This window comes from Ictalurus punctatus, chromosome 19, assembly GCF_001660625.3.
Source record: "Ictalurus punctatus breed USDA103 chromosome 19, Coco_2.0, whole genome shotgun sequence".
In the NCBI taxonomy this organism is placed as follows: domain Eukaryota; kingdom Metazoa; phylum Chordata; class Actinopteri; order Siluriformes; family Ictaluridae; genus Ictalurus; species Ictalurus punctatus.
The window spans coordinates 8,479,267-8,503,314 of NC_030434.2; the positions used below are offsets into that span (position 1 = coordinate 8,479,267).

The following is a 24,048-nucleotide window of genomic DNA, read 5'->3' on the forward strand; positions in this document are numbered from 1 at the left end:
GCGATGAACCGAATATAAGATCATTAAAACTATTTCTAGACATTTTTTGACTCATTTCAAGCTTAAAGCTGACTTTCTCTACTGGCGGCGCTAAAAATCATCAGTCAGGGGAACGAGGTTATTTCACGGTTGAAATAAGTCAATACATTTAACAATCTTATATTCGCTTTATTGTAATACACTAGGAAACGCTAGATAAATCTGACCACGGTGGTGCTTGAAAGTTTGTGAACCCTTCAGAATTTTCTACGTTTCCGCATGAATGTGAGCTAAAAGTAGATAATGAGAACCCAATTAAACAGAAATATTACACTTTATTTATTGATTGAGGAAAATGATCCAGCGTTACATATCTGTGAGAGGTAAAAGTATGTGAAGCTTTGCTTTGAGTATGTGGTGTGACCCCCTTGTGCAGTAATAACTGAAACTAAACGTTTGGGGTAAGTGTTGATCATCCTGCACATCGGTCCGTTCCTCAGTACAGAACAGCTTCAGCTCTGGGGTGTTGGTGTGTTTCCTCACATGAACTGCTCTCTTCAGGTTCTTCCACAACATTTCTACTGGATTAAGGTCAGGACTTTGACTCGACCGTTCCAAAACATTCACTTTATTCTTCTTTAAGCGTTCTTCGGTAGAACGACTCGTGTGTTCAGGGTCGTTGTCTTGCTGCATGACCCACTTTCTCTTCAGATTCAGTTCATGAACAGATGTCCTGACATTCTCCTTCAGAATTCGCTGAGATAATTCAGAACTCACTGTTCCATCAATAATGCACTGTGGTGCAGATCAGACTCTGATAGATTCCGGTTGTTTAAATAAAACCGGGCGTTCACTCACACCTGATGGTCATCACACTTCACGAAAACACCCGACTCTAACTTCACCGACAGATTCACTACTAGTCTTAGACTTCCACATACTTTTACCTCTCACAGATCTGTCATATTGGATCTTTTTCCCTCAATAAATAAATGACCGAGTATAATATCTGTGTCTCGTTTGTTTAATCGGGTTCTCTTTGTCTACTTTCAGGACTTGTGTGAAAATATGAGTTTTAGCTCATATTCCTGCAGAAATAGTGAACGTTCTGAAGGGTTCACAAACTTTCAAGCACCACTGTACGTTCGAGATATTTTCACTGGTTAAGAGTGCAGGGCGCACAGCTCATTTTCTGACCCGCTTTACAATGTCTGCAGCTGAGCGATCCAACACTCGAACATTGAACTGTTGTTGTTTGTGTTTGTATTTGTGTAATCGTGTTCTCTGCACACTGGGAATCTACGGTCACTGACCCTGCGGCGCTCGTTGCACTGAGTCAGCATGACGATGACGCGCGAGTTCTGCTGCATCACCATCTTCCAGAAGTCGTTGCGCGTCTCCGGGAGCGGCCCCTGCGTGGCGATGTACTCGCGCGGTGACTTGTAGCCCTGTTGTCATGAAGACACGGTGTAAACGATAATCCTAGCATGCGCTGTAGGTTTCTAAATACACTGGACACTAGTCATCATAAACCTGAAAAGTGTTCTGTTTTTTTTTTTTTTTTATTATTTTACTTCAGTTCAGAGGTCGTGTCTGGTAAGCGTTTCAGTACTCACTGGAATGTAGTTGGCATTGATGTAGTCGGAGCCTTCGTCATTGTGCATCGAGATGAGCTTGACACGGCTGAAGTCGTCTGTTTGAAAAACGTGCTTCATTTCAGCAGCATTATGAACAATAAACAAAGCAGACGAAATGGGGGAGAATAGTGACAGCTGTTACTCGCCACCTGGTGTTTTGTGTGTGTGTGTGTGTGTGTGTGTGAGACAGACCGAGTAGCTAGTAGGCGGAGTATCAGTGTCACTATTGTTCCACAGAGTTTAGAGGTGAGAGACGAACACTCACAGGGTAAGATGTTGGTGTAGCGGTTCTTGGGTCTGTTTACTGGCAGATCTGCGGCATCGTGGGAAAGGTCCAGGCCAACACTCTTCAGCTCCTTTGATAAGACAGAGAGATGCGTTTACACCACTGCGAACACACATCACATCAAATACCGTCCCTTCCGAAAGTACCGGAACAGCAAAGCCGATTCTGTTGTTTTCACCATACAGAGCCTGGGTTTCGGATCAAAAGAAGAATACGTTCATTTCCTGATCTCTACATCTAGATGTGCTAAACAACTTGATACATGGCGCCGTCGCTGGCAGAGCACCCGATTTCTAGGTGAGCTAGTCTTAACGTAAATAACGCTTGCAATAACCGCATCAAGCCTGAGACTCACTGACATCAACAAACTGTTGCATTTTTCTTCCGTGTTGCTTTCCCAGGCCGTGCCCAATGCTTGTGCAGCGGCTCTGATGGATCCTCCCTCTTTTCTCAGCTTCAAAACGGCTCGCCGTTCTCCCATAAACAGCTCTCTGGTCTTCACGTTGGTTTAATCCTTTTTCAAACAACAAACGGTCTTCACAGGCGAAACTCACGGCTCAAACCAAGAGTAGACAAACTTAATCGCTATTAATCGTTGAAACAATCAATTAAACAGGGCACACCTGGGCAGCAAGAAACACCTGTCAGTCACATGTTCACGGGTGGGTTCAAACGAAAGGTGTACACTTCTAAGTCGATCTCAAGATGGTCTCGGTGATCTCAAACCCAAATATCTTTTCTCTCCCTCTCTCCTTTCGCCGAGCCCCACACGAATTTATGGAGATACTAGAGATCCAGATCCTTTCTGCCTCTGGATGGAGCTCAAATCTTCTCCAATTCCAGACTGCTGGGACTACGGCTGCTCCTAACGCCATACAGACTTCATATAAATCCATAATGAACTTTTTCACACTATCTGTTGTTACCCAGATGAGGACGGGTTCCCTTCTGAGTCGGGTTCCTCTCAAGGTTCTTCCTCTTAAAACATCTTAGGGAGTTTTTCCTCGCCACCGTCGCCACTCAGTGGCTTGCTCAGTTGGGATAAATTCGCACCTTTAATATCTGTACACCGTGTTGATATTTCTGTAAAGCTGCTTTGAGACAATGTCTATTGTAAACAGCGCTATACACATAAAGTTGAATTGAATTGAATTGAAATGTCTTCAGTGTCCAGCGAAAACAACAGAATCGGCCTTGCTGTTCCAATACCTTCAGGGGGGACTGAAAGTATCGTGCACGAGTTGCGAAACAATACACATCATCATATCACACACAACTACGGATTGGGACGGATTTGGTGTAAATTACGAAATCAAACTGTAAAGCCGTATTCAGACAGGATTAATGTAGTTATTTTACAGGCGCTCCTCCGTGATTTTATTTGCATGTCGGGGTTCGTCTCCATCCTCCTCTGGGAAAGTCACAGGTCGAATTACCTAGTGTTTTTGCCTTGCTTTGGGGGGGGCGGATGTTTAAAACGTTGCTTGCTGTATAGAGCGTCGTAGCGTGCGTTTCGTTAACCTCTCCCTGCGCAGACACCGAGCGAGAAACGCATGCTTCTCGTCTATACACCTCGTGAGTATTGTTTTATTGTGTTGTTAAATCGCTGCTGGGACTGAAATCAGAGCCGGCGTCTCGTCTCTACTCCAGACGTCTCTAATTTGACCTCTTGGACGGCACGTGGCACAATCGAGCGTGACGGCGTGACGTAGGAAAGCAAACACGACCTGCTGGAAACTCGCTGCCGCCCCTGTGGTCGTTTTAATAGCGGTCCGGATCACGGAGGAGACGTGTCAAAACTTCACCACAGACGTCCGGCTGGGAAAACTAAATCCCGTCCGAACAGAGCAGGAGGTTAATACGTCCGAAGGAAACATGCATCCTTACTTCGAACTGCAGGGAGAACTTGTACGCAGAGTCTTTGCCCATGTCTTTAATGTAGGCCTCGAAGTCATCCAGCTGCACTGGGCTGCACACAGACGAAGAACATTTCAGCTTTCACAGAAAATACACTGTTTCATCTTCCCCATCTCCCCTCTAACCATCGTCGGTTTGAAACACAACCGTAGACTGAGGGAAAAATCAACAGAGGTATCGCTCCCAGCAATTACTACATTATTCACGTCGCGTTTGTTTCATATTCATAATTAATAACAGCCTTCAGAACTACGTCATGCATTGTCTCACACACAAAGGAGTTCCTCTGAACTAAAAGCACACTGAGTATGCAGTGTTACGTGGCTGGAGATTAGTTGACTCAGATTTCAAGCATAAAAACAAAAACACATACAGGTATACACGTATAACACACACACACACACACACACACAGTTAGTATTACCTTGTTAGCTTCCTTTTCTTTAGAGCAGTCTTGCTCCTACAGGTACAAAAAGGTCCAGGACACTTTACTGAACTGTGCCTTGCTACATTTATCACAATACCACTTAGAAGAAGAAAACAAAACAAAACAACACAACAACTGTTTCACACATCAGTCACAGCATCATCAGAAGTGCATCGAGTTCATTTCGATCGACGGACGTGTTAAAGGCAAGCTTTCGCGTCGAAGCATGCATTCCTCCTTCAAGCTGGACGATACATACTCATTTCCATACGCTTCATTCGCGTCAACGTCCGTACATTCACGTTAGACCCGGAATGCAAACGCATGCAAAAAATAAGAAATCAAACAAAACCAAATCACAGACGTTCGTGAAAACAAACCCTGCGAGTGCTACGGATATCTATCTATCTATCTATCTATCTATCTATCTATCTATCTATCTATCTATCTGCTGCTAGTATGGTTTAGTCATCCAGAGGGTTGGCCCAGGGTAACCTCGGCTCATGGAAACGGGGGCTAGGGTTAGTTTCATGCTAGTTCGGTTAGAGCCATGCCACTACTGATATCGCTATGGCGGGATTATCGTCAAGCCTGTGTGCTCTGGTGTGCAAGCCCCATCTGAGCATCAACCTTCATGTTCTGTTCACAATTTTACGGCAATACATTTAGAACGCTTTGGTCCGTGATTTGAGTGCAAGCAAGAGAATAATAAACTTTTCAGATATCTTATATCGCCCAAAGTACGTGGACACCTGAGCACCGCACCCATGTGTGGTTCGAAGCACTCGGCTGTACAGAATGTCTCCGTGTGCTGTAGCGTCACAGTTTCCCTTCACTGGAACGAAGAGACTCGAACACTGTTCCGGCACGACAACGCCACCGTGCACAAAGAAGACATGGTGCGTGAGGGATAGAGTCGAAGAGCTCGAGCGTTCTCAACTCCACCGGACCCCTTCGGGACGAACTGGAACGCCGACTGCACCCCAGACGTCCTCAGTACCTGATCTCACTAATACTCTTGTAGCTGAATGATCACAAATCCCCACAGTCACGCTCCAAAATCTAGTGGAAAGCCTTCCCAGAAGAGTGGAGCGCATTATAACAGGAAAGGGAGGACTAAATCTGGAATGAGATGTTCACCAAGCACATACGGGTGTGAGAGTCAGGTGTTCACAAACTTTTGGCTATATAGTGTATATACCTTTTTAAAGACTTTTATTTGAGACAAGCGCCTAATTTTTCACTTAGTGAAAATAAATAAATAAATAATAATCTTCACCAGAACAGAACATAAAGGTTAAGGACGGTTATTAAAGGAAAGGATCGTCCTCACGCTACGGTTAACGAAAGGGAGGCGAGTGAACGTGCTGTCGGAGTGTCTATGGTCGTGGAGCTCAGGCCGTGCACCATTTTACACATGCCTCCGTGATGCAGCGTCTGGCTGTCAGGGCTTTACTTACCATGGATTAATATAAAAAGCCAAAAGATAGTCAGTCCAAAGGCAGGATGGCAGAAGAGTAAGGAAGGCAAAGAGGCTCCTTCGCCTGAAGGGGTTCAAATAATAAGATAAAATAAAAGAAAGAAAGAAAGAAAAAACAAAAACAAAAACAAACCACACAGACAAACACCAAGGGCAAAAAAAGTTGGGGACAAAACATGGTGCTTCATTAGTAATAGTGACAGACAGTGATGACTGAGACGTACTTAATTAGTGCTTCATACAGGGTTAATTAATGCCTCATGCAGTCCACAGTGTCATTAGCTTATCAATTGCATTTATGGGCGTGTGATCAAATGGCGCATGACAGCAGACTTAGAATTTAACCCTCCGTTTTGCAAAAACAGAACTGCAGACATCTATCTTCCGGCCGTGGTTACGTGAGTAGCATTACTATATAAATATCTCGATGTATTACCATACGGTCACGTGAACGTGGGAACTGTTCGGATATGTAAACGGTGGGCTACTCGGGGCCGCCGTGCTGTACCTTACGCTTAAGACAAGAACATCAATGATCACTATAGCAGCAGACAAATCAAAGACATTTACATAAATATCGTACAAGACACATTTCATTACAATGGTAATGGGAGTGTTTAGAGGTCTTTTTTTTTTCTTCTTTTCAATGAGATGATTGGCCAAAATCTGCCTTAACTGACTGTCTTTAAGCTGTTATATTAATCTCAAGTGTATGGCATGGAACACACTCTCCTTACAGCGTCAGCGTGTGTGTGTGTGTGTGTGTGTGTGGTGATAATGTCAGTGTGTGAAAATGTTCAGAAATCCCCCAACACACACACCCTTCCATATTCATTTGTTGTTGATTTAACAGAGAATCATAATGAAAACAAACAAACAAACAAAAACCCCTGTTGTATTCTGCTTCTGTTATAAACCCGGATATTTTATGGTGAGTGCCTGGTGCTCGACTTGTTCGTCAAGCCATGGAGCGTATTCGCAAAAAAAAAAAAAAAAAAAAAAAATAGAGTTTGAGCCTAATTGTAACCGCTCGATTTGAGAGACGCTTAAACGGGAACACCGCTCGTCATGTCGAGACTCCTATTTTGCAAACTAAGGCGGCGTTCACACCTGGGATTGACATCGGAAAGGCGTTTGCACCTGGCGTTCTGAAGCGCCTCCTGTGACCACTCGCGATCGGATTCCGTACGGCCGCGCTCGTTTTCACGCCGAGACGTCCTCCGAGTCCGATCTCACGTACCTGTACGGGCTGCTCTAATCGCCCGGTCAGCTAGTGGAACTTACGCGAGATGAAACGATGAAAGAAACGACAAGATATCTAATTATCCCTTCCCCTCGCGGCGGAGAAGTCTTTCCACCATGTTTTTCCAGTCGTCCGTTTGTTGCCGTCCGGGACGCGTCAAAACCGCTTTTTGCGTGCACGCTACGTCGTTATGTGGTCGTGTGAATCGCTCCGGATGCGGTTCGGGTTCACACCTGCGCGTACGATCGTCCTCCTCTTACGGCCGGATCGCCCGTCACGCACGTGAGTGCCAGGTGTGAGCAAGCGATTTGGAACGCCTGAGGTTTATGTGTGTAAAACCTGTAAAACGCCTGGCTTTCACGTTTTCGCTTTAATGAATGTGCAGCGCTCGGCTACGAAGCCTTTCTGCCTAAAGGTGCGAAATGCAGATCGTCACGCAAATGAATTAGATCAGCACCTGCAATATGATTAGCGCAGGAGATGTGGAGAGTCTGGAACAGTACTAAAAACGTTTACAATGTATCCTTTTAAATGAAACCCTACGCAGTGTTGCACGCAGATTTCACAATGAACCACGCATACAGTGCCCTCTAGAAATATTGCAAGAAAAAAGAAAAAAACTTTATCATATTTTCTCTCAGAAAATATATGTGCCTAAATTATTGACACCCAGGAGCTTGTTTTGTTTCCCTTGTTTTAGAAAAGGAAACCTTTTTTATTTGCTTTCAGTGCCCAGAAACTCTGTTGTTGCCTTTAATCATGCTCTGTGTCCCTGAGGTATAAATATGAGGTTGCACACATGTAAAACTCTTCTGTTATCCATTACCACCTCTCCACATTCTCCCTCTCCATCTCCTCCTCCTTCATTCTCCTCCTCCTCCTCTTCCTTCTCCTCCTCCTTCTACTTCTCCCTCTCCTCTCATCAATGTCATACAAAAGACACTGACGGTTGTTGACCTGCACAAATCAGGTCACGGATATAAAGATACATAAGCAGTTGAACATACCGTTAAGCGCAATCAAACGGCCGGGAATGGAAGACGTGTGCGCACACCTCCCCGACACGCTGTGAGGAAGACGGTGACGGAGTGACGGAGGCGCCCGAACGTCAGGTGCACGGTTCAGTTTCAGAATCGACTGTAAAACTTCACTCTCCCAGCAAGCTCTTCCCGAACCCGTCGTCACAAAATATTTTGTGGCCGACGGGTTCTATATAATTCGGGATGTGTGAGCCCGAAACCCGGTTGCCTCTGCCAGGAGGTCCAGACTTGGCCTTGAACGCATCTCTCAACAAGACGATGATGATCCAGACATGCTTCCGGATCGACACAGAGGAGGTTAAAGAAACACAAAATCAAAGTTTTGCAATGAACATCTCGGTCTACAGATCTGAGCCGTGCTGAAAAGCTGTGTGAAAACCTAAGAATATAAGAAAGGAGTTTAAACTCTTCTGAACGGAGCAGCCGACTAAGATCCTTCAAAACGTGTCTCAAAACTCGACAGGACGCGTCTCAGTGCCAGTATTCTCCATGCGAAATATTAATCGTAAGGGTGCCAATAATTTTGAAACCAGTGGGGTTTTTTTTTTTTTTTTTTTTGGTCATTGTATAGTTTTATGTCGTCTTTTTTTTCTTCTTCTTCAATGTTCCTGTATGTTTCCGGGTCGAAATATCACTCACTGCATGCGTTATTCTTTTTATTCACCCCCCCCCTGCATTTTCATGAAGGGTGCCAATAATTCTGGAGGACACTGTATTTGACAAGTAAGCATCTGTTGTTGTTTTTTAAAAAGATGATATCTACACTCCTGTCCAAAAGACATGCTGATAATGGTGACATCTCTGTAGATTATAATTCGAACTCGATTTCAATGGACTTGTATAGAGTTAAGACTTAATTTGCAGATGATCCGTTAGATCGTGTGTGCGGGCTCTCGTGTGTGAACTGAAATGCTTCTTACCTGCGGAAGAAAGAAAGAAAAAAAATGCATCTGGTGTGCCCTAGCAAGAAGAATCCTTCCAAAGCGCATTCGGAGTTCCGTCTTAAGGGAATAAAACACGAGCCAGGATAATCCACGCTGGAGTGGTGTGATGCGACGCGACGCGACGTGTATGGTTTTTGAACAACAGCGGTCTGTAGTGTCGTTCCACTTTGACCGCGGCGAGTTACCGACGTTTACGATGTCTCATTTACTGACGGACGACAGATCGCACATTGTAGTGGTTTACGGTTCGAGTCGATGCCGTGGGAAACATCCGAGTGACGAATTAGTTCCAGTTATCGCTTAGGCTATAGCTGCGATAAACAGCATCACCTTCTCTCACTCTCTCTCTCTCTCAAAACAACGCAGCTGGTCAATCATACGGAGAACAGGAACGCATAACCTCCTCTACCACATCAATGACTGTACACGTTTCTTTCTTAAACGACAAATCCACTTATTATTAGTCTTCGATTACGCGGACAATCTGCCGTACGAATCCCTGTATACGAGCTGTTACTATAGAAACAATAACGTACTAGGACGTGCACGTTAATATAAACCTGTCGTTCGTGCTACAGCCGTAACCGTCCGTGCCACGCTGTTCGACCAATCAGGTTCGAGAATTCAACCGCGCTGTGGTTAGAAATATGTTTTAGCTTGTAACTTTTACCGCCACTTCTTACGAGAGAGCTCTTAAGGGTAAGGTTTTTTTTTTGTTGTTGTTTTTTTTTTTTTTTTTTTTACGAATGACTCCCGGTGTCTTGTGTGATGCTATGAATAATTCTACATACGTTTGAAGTAGAGATCGACCGATATTGATTTTTCAAAAACCGATACCGACTCCGATTATTTGCTTGTTTACGTGCCCGATAACCGATATGCAGACCCGATATTTATTTATTGTTTCACGTCGTTTTTTTTTGACACAGAGATAACATTTATAACAATTTTGTCGATTTCTTTTCCTCCTTGCATACCAAGAAACCCGCTCTTATTTATACGCCAAAAAATAAAGTGCACCGTTACTTTAAATAAAAGCTTCAACGAGGTAAACAGATTACGTGACTCCGTGGGTCAAGCTGCTCAAACAGCATATCAAGCGTTTCTGTAAAGCATCTAATTTGTGCATCACTGGCTGTTAACGGTCCTGCACGCAATTCTCAAAACGCCCACAAGATGGCGGCATTTCTTCGGTGGATCCGATATTACGAAACCGATATCCGATTACGAAAAAATGCTTAAATATCAGGGAAACCCGATTATCGGTCGATCTCTAATTTAACGTTAAGGATCAGATTAAAATCCTCCACACACTGTGCATGTCGTCGCTCTCTCTGCGTGTATGCGTCTGTGGCTAGTGGCTACTGGCGTCTCTTGTTTCTAGCGCTTGCAGACTGACATCGTGAACTGTACTGAAAACTTGGAAAATACGTCAGAACTCCTACCAGTTGTAAGGAAGTTTCCCATCACGCTCAAAGGAGGCGAAGTTGACGAAGGTTTCTGCCCCACATTCCCTGAAATGAAATAAAACAATCCGTCTCAAACCCAGCGTCACCGGGTTTTTAAAACTAAGCAAACACACTACAGTACAACAGGGCGACATACTTTACATACCTAGGATGAAGCTAAACACTAGGTTATTAATACCGTAGTCATACTCTACAAAACACTTTATAGGCCACAAACGCAGATAAACTGCTGTTTTATCACCACTCTGGGATTCAGGAGACTGTGGGAGCTTATAAGAATACTACCCACTGTATTGAGGCGTACGTTCAAATTTTTTCACGCTCCGATGTAATTCCCAGACGTACGGGATTATGTGCTAACGTCGGCCGCAGCACTCTCCGATAGACAGAGATGCTGATGGGCTGCCATTTTGCTGGGTTTAACACAAGGTGACGGCACAGACTTGGCACATCGGAACTAACAGAGGGGAGGAAAAAAACTTGAAAAAGTTGAAATTGAACTGTCATGTAGTTTTACCACTTATAAACAGATCAAATTAAGTCCATGTTTATGCTGACAAAAAGGTCGTGACTCGTCATTTCAGACCCCCCAACTGGGAATTCCTATTTCGGGAAGGTCTCCTGAGCTCCCGAGTTCAGCGAGTGACACGTCAAATCGACGTGGCCGCTCACGGCATGACCAGTAAACAAAGCGTTTACTTTAGAGCGATTCACTCGTATCTACAATCTGTAACACTGACCGTACAGGTTTGAGAAGGTAAATACATCATAAGCTCATGATCACTAATGTTAGCTGGCTAGCGTGTTGCTAACACAACATGATTTCACGGAGGTGTCCCGTGTTCTTTCCCACTTTGCAGAACGTAACGAATGAATGCATATGGTACCCTCTAGGTTATTTCTCCGGGAGGTTCGAATACGATCATCATTTCCTATTTCCTATTTCATATAACAGAGGTCTAGAGTAGGCAATCATGTCCTGCCATGTAATTAAATTAAACACATTCTTCACAGGATCTCGGGTGTCGAGAGCGGCTGGTTTGCGGAGTGTGGGCGAGCTGCGCTGCAGTGCTGTAGTGGTAGTCATGGAGCTCTTACCTGGTCATTTGCATGTGCTTTTTGCGCAGCACCAGTAGAAAGAGCACCAGAAGGCTGATGAGTAGCACACTGAGCACAGCCAGTGCTGAGATAGCAGCTATGCTGGGGTTCATCTCCTGAGCTACACGCACACACACACACACACACACAGACGCACACACACACACATACACCCCTCACATTTACGCTGTCACTATTATAAATGTCTATTTCTTATCTGACACGAGTAAGATCTGAGGAGAAGTAGAAGGACGAGGAAAAGGAGGAGGAGAGGGAGAAGTAGACGGAGGTGGAGAAGGAGAGGAAGGAGGAGGAGGAGGAAGACAGGGGGAAGGAGGAGGAGAATGAGGAGGGAGAAGTAGAAGGAGGAGGAGAATGAAGAGGGAGGAGGAGAGGTAGAAGGAGGAGGTGAAGGAAGAGGAGGAGGAGGAGGAGAGAGAAGAGGGAGGAGAAAGAGGAGGAGGAGAGGGAGAAGTAGAAGGAGGATTTGAAGGAGAGGGAGCAGGAGGAAGAGAGGGAGAAGGAGAATGAAGAGGGAGAAGTAGAAGGAGGAGGAGAAGGAGGAGGGAGAAGTAGGAGGAATAGAAGGAGAGGGAGGTGTAGGAGGAGAAGGAGGAGGGAGAAGTAGGAGGAATAGAAGGAGAGGGAGGAGTAGGAGGAGAAGGAGGAGGGAGAAGTAGGAGGAATAGAAGGAGAGGGAGAAGTAGGAGGAGAAGGAGAAGGAGAAAGAAGGGGGAGGAGGAGGAGAGGGAAAAGTAAACGTAGGATAAGGAGGAGGAGGAGAAGAGGGAGAAATAGAAGGAAGAGAACATGGAGGAGGAGAAGGAAGAGGAGGAGAGGGAGGAGGAGGAGGAGTTACCCAGAGTGCTGATGGTAATGTAGGTGGGTTCGCTGGGTGTGCTGTAGCTGTAACTGATCACGCTGTAGGTGAATGAGAAGGAGAATGAGGATGAAGAGGAGGAGGAGGAGGAACAGGAGGAGGAGGAGGAGGAACAGGAGGAGGAACAGAAGGAGGAGGAGGAAGATGAGGAGGAGTTACCCAGAGTGCTGATGGTAATGTAGGTGGGTTCGCTGGGTGTGCTGTAGCTGTAACTGATCACGCTGCAGTTGTAGGAGGTGGAGGCCTGCAGGTTGTTCACAGTTACCACATGGGAGTGGGCAGTCTGGGGCTCAGCAGCCTGTAGACAACACAACCACAATTAACCCTCAGATCCACAGTCTGCGTTCGGTGTCCGTCTCTCTTTATTTTCAGCCTCGCTAGAAAAAGTGAAGTACTTTTTTCTTTTTGCTGAAGACTCTCTATTCTATTTAAAACAGCATAGTTTCATTTCAGGAAAAACACAGAAGATTTCAATTTAAGGGAAATGAAAATGTCGGTATGCAAAAATATTGAAGCAATCACTGTTTGAAGATGAAACTCGTGCGAGACAAACACACTGCCGGTGGTTGAGAAGAAAATAAATAAAAATGAACTATCGATTTAGCATTACATTCACGAGTAAACTCCTAGAATCTTTCTCGGCATCACGATAAGCCGCGGGATCACCGGCGCTAAAGCTGACCGGTGCGGCCGTCCGGCGTTTCTAACACGGCTCGGGGAGAGACGGGTTACGGCTCAGGCAGATGGAGCGCTCGGTGCTGGTTCTGACGTGTGGGCACGCGAGTCATCACAGTGCATTGCCAAGACGTGAGTCGTTCTCACAATTATTAACATGACTCGAGTAATAACAATCCCTGCAGGCCCAGTATACACTGTTTGCGTCCTAAAGAACTGATCTTCATCCCACAAAATCAGCATGCACGTTTGATCGGTAAAGTATGCTTGCGCTTTATTAGGAACACTGGACGGTTGAAATGTTGAAAAAAAGTGTCCAGTGTCCGTGATCTTGTTCCCACTGTAGTCTCACTGGGTTCCTGTTCTGTAACCCAGCCGCCTCAAAGTTCAGTATCTCGTACACTGGAGGATGTCTGAGCACGAATCGCAACACCTTGCGCTCTCGCGTTCCGTAGTCTGACTGGCGCTCTCGATGAATTCTGTACCGGCTTAATGACCCGAGTAAGGAACGCACAGCTGTGGGTCAGCTTTGGGTGTACTGTAACTGAACCGAAACATCTCACTGGCATGTAACGTCTTCCTACCTTGAGTTGTGTGATGGGCCCGAGTTGCCTGCAGCTGACCTGGTAGAAGTCCACTACTCCCTCCTCGGTCCAGAGCAAAGTGACGGCAGAGTGTGTAGCGTTGACCGCGTACAGGGACTTGGGAGGTGCTGGATCTGTTACGGAGAAATACGCCATATATGCGAGGGCTGTACTGAATGCAACACGAAAACACGTTACGACCTCACTCTGCTGTCCTGTCTCAGCGCTTCGCAGAATGTCCCACCCATGCTATCTCGAGCTCACTAGCAATATATATATATTTCTCTTCTGTTACAATAAGCGTTAATGTTCCTAGAGCCAAATAATTGTAACGTGTTATTACATTTGCGTTTAAGTTGTGATCGTTTTCTATAAATGATGTTATAACGGTGGACGTTAGCAGAAATTCGGCACACGCCCCTGACTCCGAGCTGGTCTCTGCTGAGATCCCCCGTCTAGCACTGGGTAGCAGGTGTGGTTTTGATGTCACGTACAGCGCACACACAGTGTCCAGGCTGTAGCGATTACGCCCAGTCGAAACTACCTACAGGCCGTCTACAAGCTTCTTGTTGTCGGGGGGACGTTCTCTTCTTAAACCCTAAGCGGCTAACGTAGCATTGTTAAAACTGCAGGAACGTGTTAAATTAGCCGTCGGTGACCCGTTCTTCCCGAAGGTTCGACGTGAGGGCGGGGCGAGTAGCCGACAGGTCGAGGGTCAAACACCCACCCAGTTTCAGGATGTGGGGTATGGAGGTGTTGCGGCTGCGTTCTGTACAAGCCGTGACCGTCAGGTTGTAGATGTCGCCGGGAGGGAGCGCAAGCGCAGCCTTCATTACGTTGCGCATCACCTGTGGAGAAGAAAAAAACAAACAAACGAGCAGAACTGAACGCTTGGACAGAGTCAAAGAGACTTTGTGTAGTATGATATGAACGAGTGTGTTTTGTGGACTCTAAAAAGGTTGCACGTTTTTAACTTGTGTATAAACTCGTGCTTATAGGGAGGGAAAAACTCGTTAAACTCTCAAACAATGGGATAGTTTATTACAAAACACCTACCTTATAGCGCCACCCACTGGAGCCACATCTACCTGAAAGGGGCCCTAACGGTTTCTGTACTGTATTCCATCTGCTGCTATGGACAACCTGTCAGCTCCCCTCTACCCCAGTGACTACCACCACTGACAAGATATTCATTTGGATGATGGTCCACTCTCATCACACACAGCTGTGACACTGACAAAGCAGCGTGTGTGTGGTGCCGATATCAGTGTATCAGGGGCAGCAGCTTTACTATGTACTATGTACGTTATTAGACACACCTACCTCATCGGTTCACCTTGTAGGTGTACGGTTAAGAGTCTGAATCTGATCTTTTCCAAATCATCCGCTTTTTCACCGTCCGTTTCGGAGCCTGAGACTGATGATGGCTGAGTATTGTGGATCAGCAGATTGTTCTCAACCCAATCAAAGCTGTCGCACCAAGCTGTCGCACTCAAACCAGCACAACACCCGCTTCCACGCCACTGCTATGAAAGTGCAAGAAAGTATGAAAGTGGTTCTTCCTCAAACTGTAGCCATGCCTGTTCCCGCATGGTGTGTGAAGGTTGGACCGGAAGGACTCGAGAGTCCTGAACTCAACCCCATTGAACACCTTTGGGATGAGCTGGATCACTGACTGAACCCCAGACCTCACTAATGCTCTTGTAGCTGAATGATCAGAAAGCCCAACAGCCACGCTCCCTGAAGAGTGGAGGTTATTATAACAGCGGGGGGGGCGGGATTAAATCTGATATGCATATGATTGTGATGGTCAGGTGTCCACATACTTTGGCAAGATATTTTTGGTCGTTTTGCAGTGATGAGTAGAGACGGGCTAACCAATTATACGCAGCAACAGAGGGGCTACAGTCAGTACTTATAAACCTACAGTGCATCAATTCCTACCAGGTGAACGAGTGACACTCCTGAGTGACAGTAACGTCAGGAGATCGCAAGTGTGTATCCCGACGACGTCAGTCCGAGCTCTCGGGGTGCGAAGGACGGCATTACCGTCTCCCCTCTCAGAGTGACACTACCCACTCTGTGAACATTTGTGAGCTCATGATTGCTGTAGCTAGCGCTTTCCTCCGCCTGGCTTGATCGAGGAGAGATGGCTAGTGGGTCGGAACTGTCAGATGACTAAATGACAAGAAAATGCCATTTTTAAAACAAAAAAAAACACAAAAAAACAAACTAGCACCTGAATATGCACAAGTGTATATGATGCACATACTCCTTAGATCATGACGTATTTCTACATACAGGTTATAAGCGATGGCAACAACGAGCCTCCACGTTATTCAGAAAAGAACGTACTGGGAGCGAGGAGAAGAACGAAGACTTAACATCGCTACAGATACGGATAGCGCAGGAACCACAAGTACCGGCGTCACGAAACCTCCGTCTCTCAGAAAGGCTTGAGGGCAGATAACCATCTAGGTCTAACTATCTCTGTCTGGAAACATTTAGCAGTATCTAATTAATCCCTTTGTTCTGTGTGTGGGGGTAATTTGATTCATTGCAGCTTAGTGCTGGAGAGCAGGGAGCGCACAGGATAGGAGCAGAGCCTCTCAACGCCTTTTTAATTAGGCCTCAAAAAGACTCAGAGGAAGCGATCAATAGCACAGCTCATCGCCAGCAAATAAGGCGACGGATGCTCTCTGTCGAACTCGCTGCACAATGACCGCAGGCCTTCTGACGGCTCAGCGGCACTACAGGACGTTTGAAGCTAAATCGACCGTAACGGTGGCGCGAAATCAACGCAGAGGTCCGTCGACTCACGATGCAAACCGTCAGACCTTTTTTTTTTATTATTATTTCTTCCTTTCTTTACCGTCATCGATCCTGACGTTTGGAAGAAAAAAAAAACGATTTTAATCGGTGAGGTTGTATAAAAAGTACAGAAACCGAGGTGTGTCGCCGGTTTTAAGATAAAGCGCCGTGGCACGTTTGATTCGAGTTCACCGGTGCGTGTCTTGCTCTCCGGATATTACACGTCTTATCGACAGAACCTTACATCTGTAGAGAAGCGTCTCCTGGAGCCTTTCTTTCCTTCAGCCAGCACCTGCCAGTGCAGCATCCTGGAGTGGGACAGATCGGTGAAGAGATCGCCGTAGGTCCAGCGCACGTACAGTACCCCGTGGGAGTAATCCACTGAGGAGATGTGGGGTGCCTCAGGGGCTGCGGGAAGAATTTTGAATGATTGTTTGATGGATTTGAATAATCAGTTCGATTCTTCTGTTATCATACTCTATAAAGAGGATCACCTTCTCTGAATATCACATTTTAAGGCGATGCCACAGGCCTTGTGCAAGCTCAGATGTGATACACACGTGTGGCGTATTGACCCACCTGTAACGAAGCTCACGGTGGATCCGTCGCAGCAGCTGAGAGGAGGGTCACCCCAGGTCACCATGGTCACTCTAAAGTTGTAGTACCATGCGGGCAAGAGATCTGTCACTCTCTGTTAAAGGATAAAGAAGAAGCGTAGGCAAAGTTGGATCACCTAGATCTGGTGGTTTTATTTTCACTCCGTGCCACCGAATACATCCGCGTTCGCACAAAGTGACAGGCGACTGTGCACGTACTGCGTACTCGCGCAACACGGAGGCGTGATTTCAGCAACAGCGGCGGCACATGACGAAGCGACACCAGGACAAGCGGCACCTGACTGCAAATTAGGTATGGCGCAGCAAACGTCTGGCTCGAGCGATTCCTCAGACACCGGTCTTATGGCGTGTGGAAGAACATTTTTTTGATTTCCCCCTTCACATCTTCTGCTCCTATCTGAAACGGGTTTTGTTATTTTTTATGTGCAAAAAATTCACAAAAATACTCTGCTCTGGTGGATATCAAACACAACACGGGTTCATCCAAAATGAATAAAAATAAATCATTTTGTTAAATGTAGGTGTGCAACAATTATTGGCACTCCTATGAATTCATGTGGGAAAAATATATTTGAAGTATATTCCCATTGATTTTTTTGTACACCTGGGTGACTATTAACAGCATGACTTCCTGTTTCACAGGGGTATAAATGTGAGGTAACACACAGGACAGATTCACTTAGTCATTCATAACGATGGGTGAGAGCGAGGAATATAGCTGTGATGTGCGCAAAAGGTTGTTGAGCTTCACACAATGGGGCGTGTCTATGAGAAAATAGCACAAGCATTGAAAATGCCCATTTCACCATCAGGGCAATGATTAAGAAGTTCCAGTCGACTGGAAATGTTATGAATCAACCTGGAAGAGGATGTGTGTCTGTATCGTCTCAGCGCACTGTGAAGAGGACGGTTCGAGTGGCCAAAAAATCTCCAAGGATCACAGCTGGAGAATTGTAGAAGTTAGTTGTGTCTCGGGGTCAGAAAGTCTCCAAAACTACAATCTGAAGTCACCTACATCACCACAAGTTGTTTGGAAGGGTTTCAAGAAAAAAGCCTCCACTCCCATCCAAAAACAAACTCGAGCGTCTTCAGTGTGCCGACACTACTGGAACTTCACATGGGATCGGGGTCTACATCAAAATCAACACAAAAATGGTTTACCGACCACAAAATCAAGGTCCTGCCATGACCATCCCAGTCCCCTGACCTGAACCCCATAGAACACCTGTGGAATGTGCTCTCCGAAATGTGAAGGATCTGGAGAGATTCTGTATGGAGGAACGCTCTCAGATCCCTCGCCGTGTATTCTCCAACCTCATCAGGCGTTATAGGAGAATTGAGTATTGACTAAAAGGGTGCCAATAATTGCTGCACACCTATATCTAAAAAAATATTTATTTTTATTTCCCCATAAACCTGTGTTGTGTTTGGAATTGTTTGGTATCCATGAGAGCAGAGTATTTTTGTGAGTTTTTTGAACAAAAGATCTATCTATGCATTTTCTACACCGCTTATCCTTACAGGGTCGCAGGGAACCCGGAGCCTGTCCCAGGGCGCATCAGGCACTGGGTTCCAATCCATTGAAGGGCACACTCACATACACACACCCATACATACACTATGGACACACCAATGCATGTGTTTGGACTGGGGGAGGAAACCCGGTATCCAGAATTACTACAACCCCGTCCTACTACTTAACACACACACGTTTGGAAATCTTATCCCACCGTCCACTGCGATAGCTGGCCTTTACATTCATCATCTGTATCGCGTTAGGCCAACTGATTTAATTATCTCGTGAGTTCTGCCCTCTGACCTGACCTTGTTTTAACCGCAGAACTGTGTTCCTCCTTCAGCGGTCTTTAGTTCTCATTTGAGGCCAATAAACGCCTCCGAACACCGAGTGTGCAAGAGAGCAATTCAGCACGCGCAGCCGGCAATTAAGCACGAGTATCATAATTATCGAGAGAAAATTGCACACTGGGATACGTGCATATTAGCACGAGAGATGACTTGAGAAGAGAGGGCGTACATCTTAGCAATGAGCGTACACGAAGTCCGTCACGTACGGTAAGCGTCACAGAACCGCGACGGAGCGAATCGAGTGCTTTGTTTCTACTCTAAGATCTTTCGTTTCATCTAGATCAGGGGATCCCAAACGGTTTTTTTGTGTAAATGACCCCGAAAAATGTTTAGCGATTTCATGCATAAACCTGGCCCACATACCGAAGCGTCCTTGGGCGAGACACTGAAGAGGAGATTGTGAGTTTCTCTCGCAACCCCACTGGTGAATCAACAGACCCCGTGTGGGGTCGCGACCCCTTGTTTAGGAACCCCCGATCTAGATTCTGGTTTTCTCGGCAAAACAAAAAACTGGAAACCTACGCCGACTAATGCTTAAGTGAAAGGACAGGTCCGAAGACTGACTGGATGAACGGATTGTCTTTACCACAGAGGCGATGACGGAGGCGGTAGCAGCGATCTCGTAGTACGTGGTCCACTGGGCGGTCTGCATGGCCGAGTTGAAGTAAAAGGTCTGCAGCACGTATTTGCGGAAGGCCACGTTGTACGGCCTCTGCCAGCTCAGAATGACTGCCGTGGGACTCAGGGGGTACACCACCAGGTCTCGCACTCCTGTTGGCTCTGCCGTGAGGTTTCCCCAAAATAAAAAAAAAAAGGACGTTTTGTGCTTTTATCACAAGACACTGCATTTAAGCTCCTACGCCTGATTTTAATTCATCAATGAATTGACTAATACATTTTTTCTTTTCTTTATATAGCAGGCTTTAAAACACAGGGATAAAACATATTCATAGACTTCTGACAAACTGGATAAAAACATCAAAAGCTGGTGCGTACCGATATCAATAATGACTGGTTCGGAGGGGGGGCTGATCAGGGGTCCGTTGGTGTGATAAACCACCACTCTGTACTGAGCACCAGGAGTCAGGTTAACGATGATGTCACTGGTGGTGTTTTCCTGCAATCGATAACAAAATCTGTTGTGAGGATTCAGGTACGTCAGGAACGTGGACGTACCCTACACTAAAGGGATTTCTTTTCACGCCGGCAAAAAAAGGGGAACGATTTGATTGGACGAGGGTTTTGATTCTAGGGTCTAACCCCCTCTCGGAGTGCAGTGAGAATGTAAATCTGATTCACCAGACGCTGTCGCTTTGAAACTGTACACATGTACGTGTCCATAAACACTCCTCCCTACAGGGTCGCTGCCCTTACACTGACGAACACCGACGCTCCAGATGCGGTAAAAGAGGAGTCTAGTGAAGGAGGGGTTTTCATTTCATTCATTTCAACCGAAAAGTCTTTGGAAAATGAATGCTAGGGGTGTAGAAAATATATGATCCCGGTGTAATTGTTTTACTGTTTTCGCTTTCATCAGTCTGCAATGAAAAGTTTCTGGTGACTATGGGAAAGTAGCGCGCACCGTGTGCCTCTGTCATTTTCACCCGAGCCTCTGTTATTAAGCTAGCTCGCAGGGTGGGAAAAGCCTCAAACCTGGCAACTTTAAAAAATAATAATAATTCTGATCAAGAAATCGCAAAACAAAATGGAGGAGTCTGGGGAACGGTTGTGCAGATCGCTGTGCTGCGGCTCATGTGGGCTTAAATCTGAACAAAAAAATGGTGGTTTGGTGCGTCTCGATCAGCTCCCTAGCTCTCGAGGTGGTGAGTATGACGTGCATGTGGTGTACACGAGGTGGGGCACTGGTAAGGATGGGTAAGGACTCCCCGATCGGTGCCTTGACTACTGAACCGGTGATCTGATCGAGACGCACCCTTCGTTTTGGGAAGGAATAGCTTAACAGTTTTAAGGGGGCTGAGAAGGAACGATGGCGATGATTTAAACCTCCTAATTATGGGTCTGCTCTAAACGTAACTTATTGTTAAACAATTAACAGCCCTTTGTCAGGTTACAGCCTGCACTTATGGCCACAAAACTAGCGCTATGATATTTTAAAAAAGGGATTAAAGTGCTTTATGTTTTATGTATTGGACAGTTACATTTGCCTGTGCACACAGAGAGAGAGAGAGGGAGAGAGAGGGAGAGAGAGAGCGTGAGAGAGAGAGAGAGAGAGAGAGAGAAAGAGAGAGAGTGCGAGAGAGAGAGCGAGAGAGAGAGCGAGGGAGACAGAGAGAGTGAGAGAGCGAGGGAGAGAGTGAGAGAGAGAGATAGACGGAGAAAGTGCAAGAGAGAGAGTGAGGGAGAGAGTGAGAGAGAGAGAGAGAGAAAGTGCAAGAGAGAGAGCGAGGGAGAGTGAGAAAGAGCGAGCGAGAGAGAGATAGAGAGAGAAAGTGCGTGAGGGAGAGTGAGAGAGAGCGAGAGAGGGAGTGAGATAGAGAGAGAAAGTGCAAGAGAGAGAGCAAGGGAGAGTGAGAGAGAGCGAGCGAGGGAGAGAGAGTGAGAGAGAGAGAGAGAGAAAGTGCAAGAGAGAGCGAGGGAGAGTGAGAGAGAGCGAGCGAGGGAGGGAGAGAGAGAGCGAGGGAGAGAGAGAGAGAGAGCGAGGGAGGGAGAGAGAGAGAGAGCGAGGGAGAGAGAGAGAGAGAGCGAGGGAGGGAGAGAGAGAGAGAGAGAGAGCGAGGGAGGGAGAGAGAGAGAGCGAGGGAGGGAGAGAGAGAGAGAGAGAGCGAGGGAGGGAGAGAGAGAGAGCGAGGGAGGGAGAGAGAGAGAGAGAGAGCGAGGGAGGGAGAGAGAGAGAGCGAGGGAGGGAGAGAGAGAGAGAGGGAGAGAGAGTGAGAGAGAGCGAGAGAGGGAGAGAGAGAGAGAGAGAGAGCGAGGGAGAGAGAGTGAGAGAGGGAGAGTGAGAGAGAGAGTGCAAGAGAGAGAGCGAGGGAGGGAGAGTGAGAGAGAGAGCGAGCAATGAAGAGAGAGAGCGAGGGAGAGTGAGAGAGAGAGAAAGTGCAAGAGAGAGAGCGAGGGAGAGTGAGAGAGAGCGCGAGCAATGAAGAGAGAGAGCGAGGGAGAGTGAGAGAGAGAGCGAGCAATGAAGAGAGAGAGCGAGGGAGATTGAGAGAGAGAAAGTGCAAGAGAGAGAGCGAGGGAGAGTGAGAGAGAGAAAGTGCAAGAGAGAGAGAGCGAGGGAGAGTGAGAGAGAGAGCGAGCATGAAGAGAGAGAGCGAGGGAGAGTGAGAGAGAGCGAGGGAGAGTGAGAGACAGAAAGTGCAAGAGAGTGAGCGAGGGAGAGTGAGAGAGAGCGAGCATGAAGAGAGTGAGCGAGGGAGAGTGAGAGAGAGAGCGAGCATGAAGAGAGAGAGCGAGGGAGAGAGAGAGAGAGAGCGAGCAATGAAGAGAGAGCGCGAGGGAGAGTGAGAGAGAGCGAGGGAGAGTGAGAGAGAGAGCGAGCATGAAGAGAGAGAGCGAGGGAGAGAGAGCGAGAGACAGCGAGAGATATCAGACAGGTACATGGATATTCTCCGTTCATGCTTAGAGCTTTGCAAGCCTCGTAGTTTGCATGTGACTTGCATTATGAGAAAGTTTCCATCCGTGTCATTGTTGCTATTATAATGTGAAAGCAGTTCACCATGACGTGCGAGTGTGCTACCTCAGAGCAGTAGGTGGTCTCCATGCGCTGGCTGAGGCTGGGCTTGAGGCACGTCAGAGATACCACTGAGACGAGGCTGCCGTTGTGGCCCTGCGTGGACGGAGCCCAGGATACGGAGGCCGTGCTCTTCCCCAGCATTTTCACACTCACCGCCTGCGGACGCTCCTTGGGCTGCTCCAGCCACTCGCCGGTAGGACCTGGAGCACACACACACACACACACACACACACACACACACGTGCACAATGATGAAATAATATACGTTATAGTGCGCGTTAAGGTAAGTGAGAGTGGAGAACACGCACTGAGGTAGAAGGTGAATCCTCGATGTGGTGCGCTCTCTCGGGGCTCACACTCTCCCGAGGAGCTGACGGAGGTGACTAGAACACGGTACGTCCCGGCCTCCGACAGCTCGGTAAAGAACTCGTGCGTGTTCTCGTCCACTACCGCCGTTTCGGTCGGGTCGCCTAGAAAACGGGTGAAAATACGAAAGCCTCAGTGACTCGGCGGAGCTGATGCGAGTTCTTTACCGGAGCACGGCCGGCCGAGCTGACTTACCGTCTCGAGAGACGTAGACGTTAAAGCCGTCGGTCGTGGCGGGCGGCGGAGGAGGCAGCCAGCGAAGCTCCAGCCGAATCGAAGGCGGTCTGTTGGACCCGTCAGTGGGCTCTGGGCTGAGATCCATGGCTGAGCCCAACTCCTTCGAGTCTTCGTACTCCGGAGCCACTCCATTCACAAACTCATACTCCCCTTCGGCGGGGGAGGGACCTCCCGTCGGCCAATACGAGGCAGTGGAATTCCTGCTCTCGGACACGTCGCTGGTGTTAGCGGGGACACTCTCTGTAGGTGTGTATGCGTTTACGGCGTTAACAAATGGCGCTTCTGTGCTGCTGTTTAGGCTCTCAGCGGTAGCAAGAGGTCCCTGGGTGACCGACTGCAACTCCTCGTCGGGTCTGCGGTCTTCCGGTTTGTCTCGCGCCTCTGTTTCTAGCTGTTCCTCCATTAGGGGGACTTCACGAGCCTTTCGTGGCAGACGGGCGTCAGGGGACGCCTTATCGCGCCAGTTAGTCACAGGCAAGCCTCCTTCATTGAGGTGGACGATCTTCAGGGACACGTTGAGAGGCGGGTTGGGTACTAGCGGACAACAAATAAAGCAAGGATTAGTATCTTTAATAAGCCACGAACCCCCTCCCGCCCTCCTCTGGACGCCGGTATTAAAACAACGAACCCGATATAGTTCGGAATGATCTCTGGGGTAGTATGACCTAAAATGGACGTCTACGAAGCGTCTCGTTGTCCTGCTCTCTTCATGCCCTGTATATCCCGTTCACTCACCCACGTGCAAACTTAAGATTCCTGACTTCTCATCATTCTATTAACACTCGACCTGCACGGACA

The 24,048-nt window shown here is 47.1% G+C and overlaps 1 protein-coding gene across 4 annotated transcripts in view; it reads right to left on the minus strand.

Moving 5' to 3' along the window:
• The window catches only part of ptpro (protein tyrosine phosphatase receptor type O), a 70,564-nt gene that overhangs the window by 8,642 nt on the left and 37,874 nt on the right, over nucleotides 1–24,048 (minus strand). Inside the window, exons 5-22 of one of the 4 annotated variants that reach the window (XM_047162299.2) lie at nucleotides 23,209–23,784; nucleotides 22,956–23,117; nucleotides 22,651–22,847; nucleotides 19,950–20,070; nucleotides 19,540–19,733; nucleotides 17,050–17,161; nucleotides 16,715–16,878; nucleotides 14,387–14,507; nucleotides 13,660–13,793; nucleotides 12,560–12,698; nucleotides 11,521–11,641; nucleotides 10,399–10,467; nucleotides 5,707–5,790; nucleotides 4,244–4,345; nucleotides 3,790–3,871; nucleotides 1,882–1,972; nucleotides 1,596–1,672; nucleotides 1,293–1,427 (exon numbers count right to left, since the gene is read on the minus strand). In XM_047162299.2, coding sequence (XP_047018255.1) covers nucleotides 1,293–1,427; nucleotides 1,596–1,672; nucleotides 1,882–1,972; nucleotides 3,790–3,871; nucleotides 4,244–4,345; nucleotides 5,707–5,790; nucleotides 10,399–10,467; nucleotides 11,521–11,641; nucleotides 12,560–12,698; nucleotides 13,660–13,793; nucleotides 14,387–14,507; nucleotides 16,715–16,878; nucleotides 17,050–17,161; nucleotides 19,540–19,733; nucleotides 19,950–20,070; nucleotides 22,651–22,847; nucleotides 22,956–23,117; nucleotides 23,209–23,784 — 2,681 coding nt within the window. The remainder of the gene's footprint in view (nucleotides 1–1,292; nucleotides 1,428–1,595; nucleotides 1,673–1,881; nucleotides 1,973–3,789; nucleotides 3,872–4,243; nucleotides 4,346–5,706; nucleotides 5,791–10,398; nucleotides 10,468–11,520; nucleotides 11,642–12,559; nucleotides 12,699–13,659; nucleotides 13,794–14,386; nucleotides 14,508–16,714; nucleotides 16,879–17,049; nucleotides 17,162–19,539; nucleotides 19,734–19,949; nucleotides 20,071–22,650; nucleotides 22,848–22,955; nucleotides 23,118–23,208; nucleotides 23,785–24,048) is intronic. The other 3 variants (XM_017493979.3, XM_017493981.3, XM_017493983.3) reach the window with 3 other exon arrangements.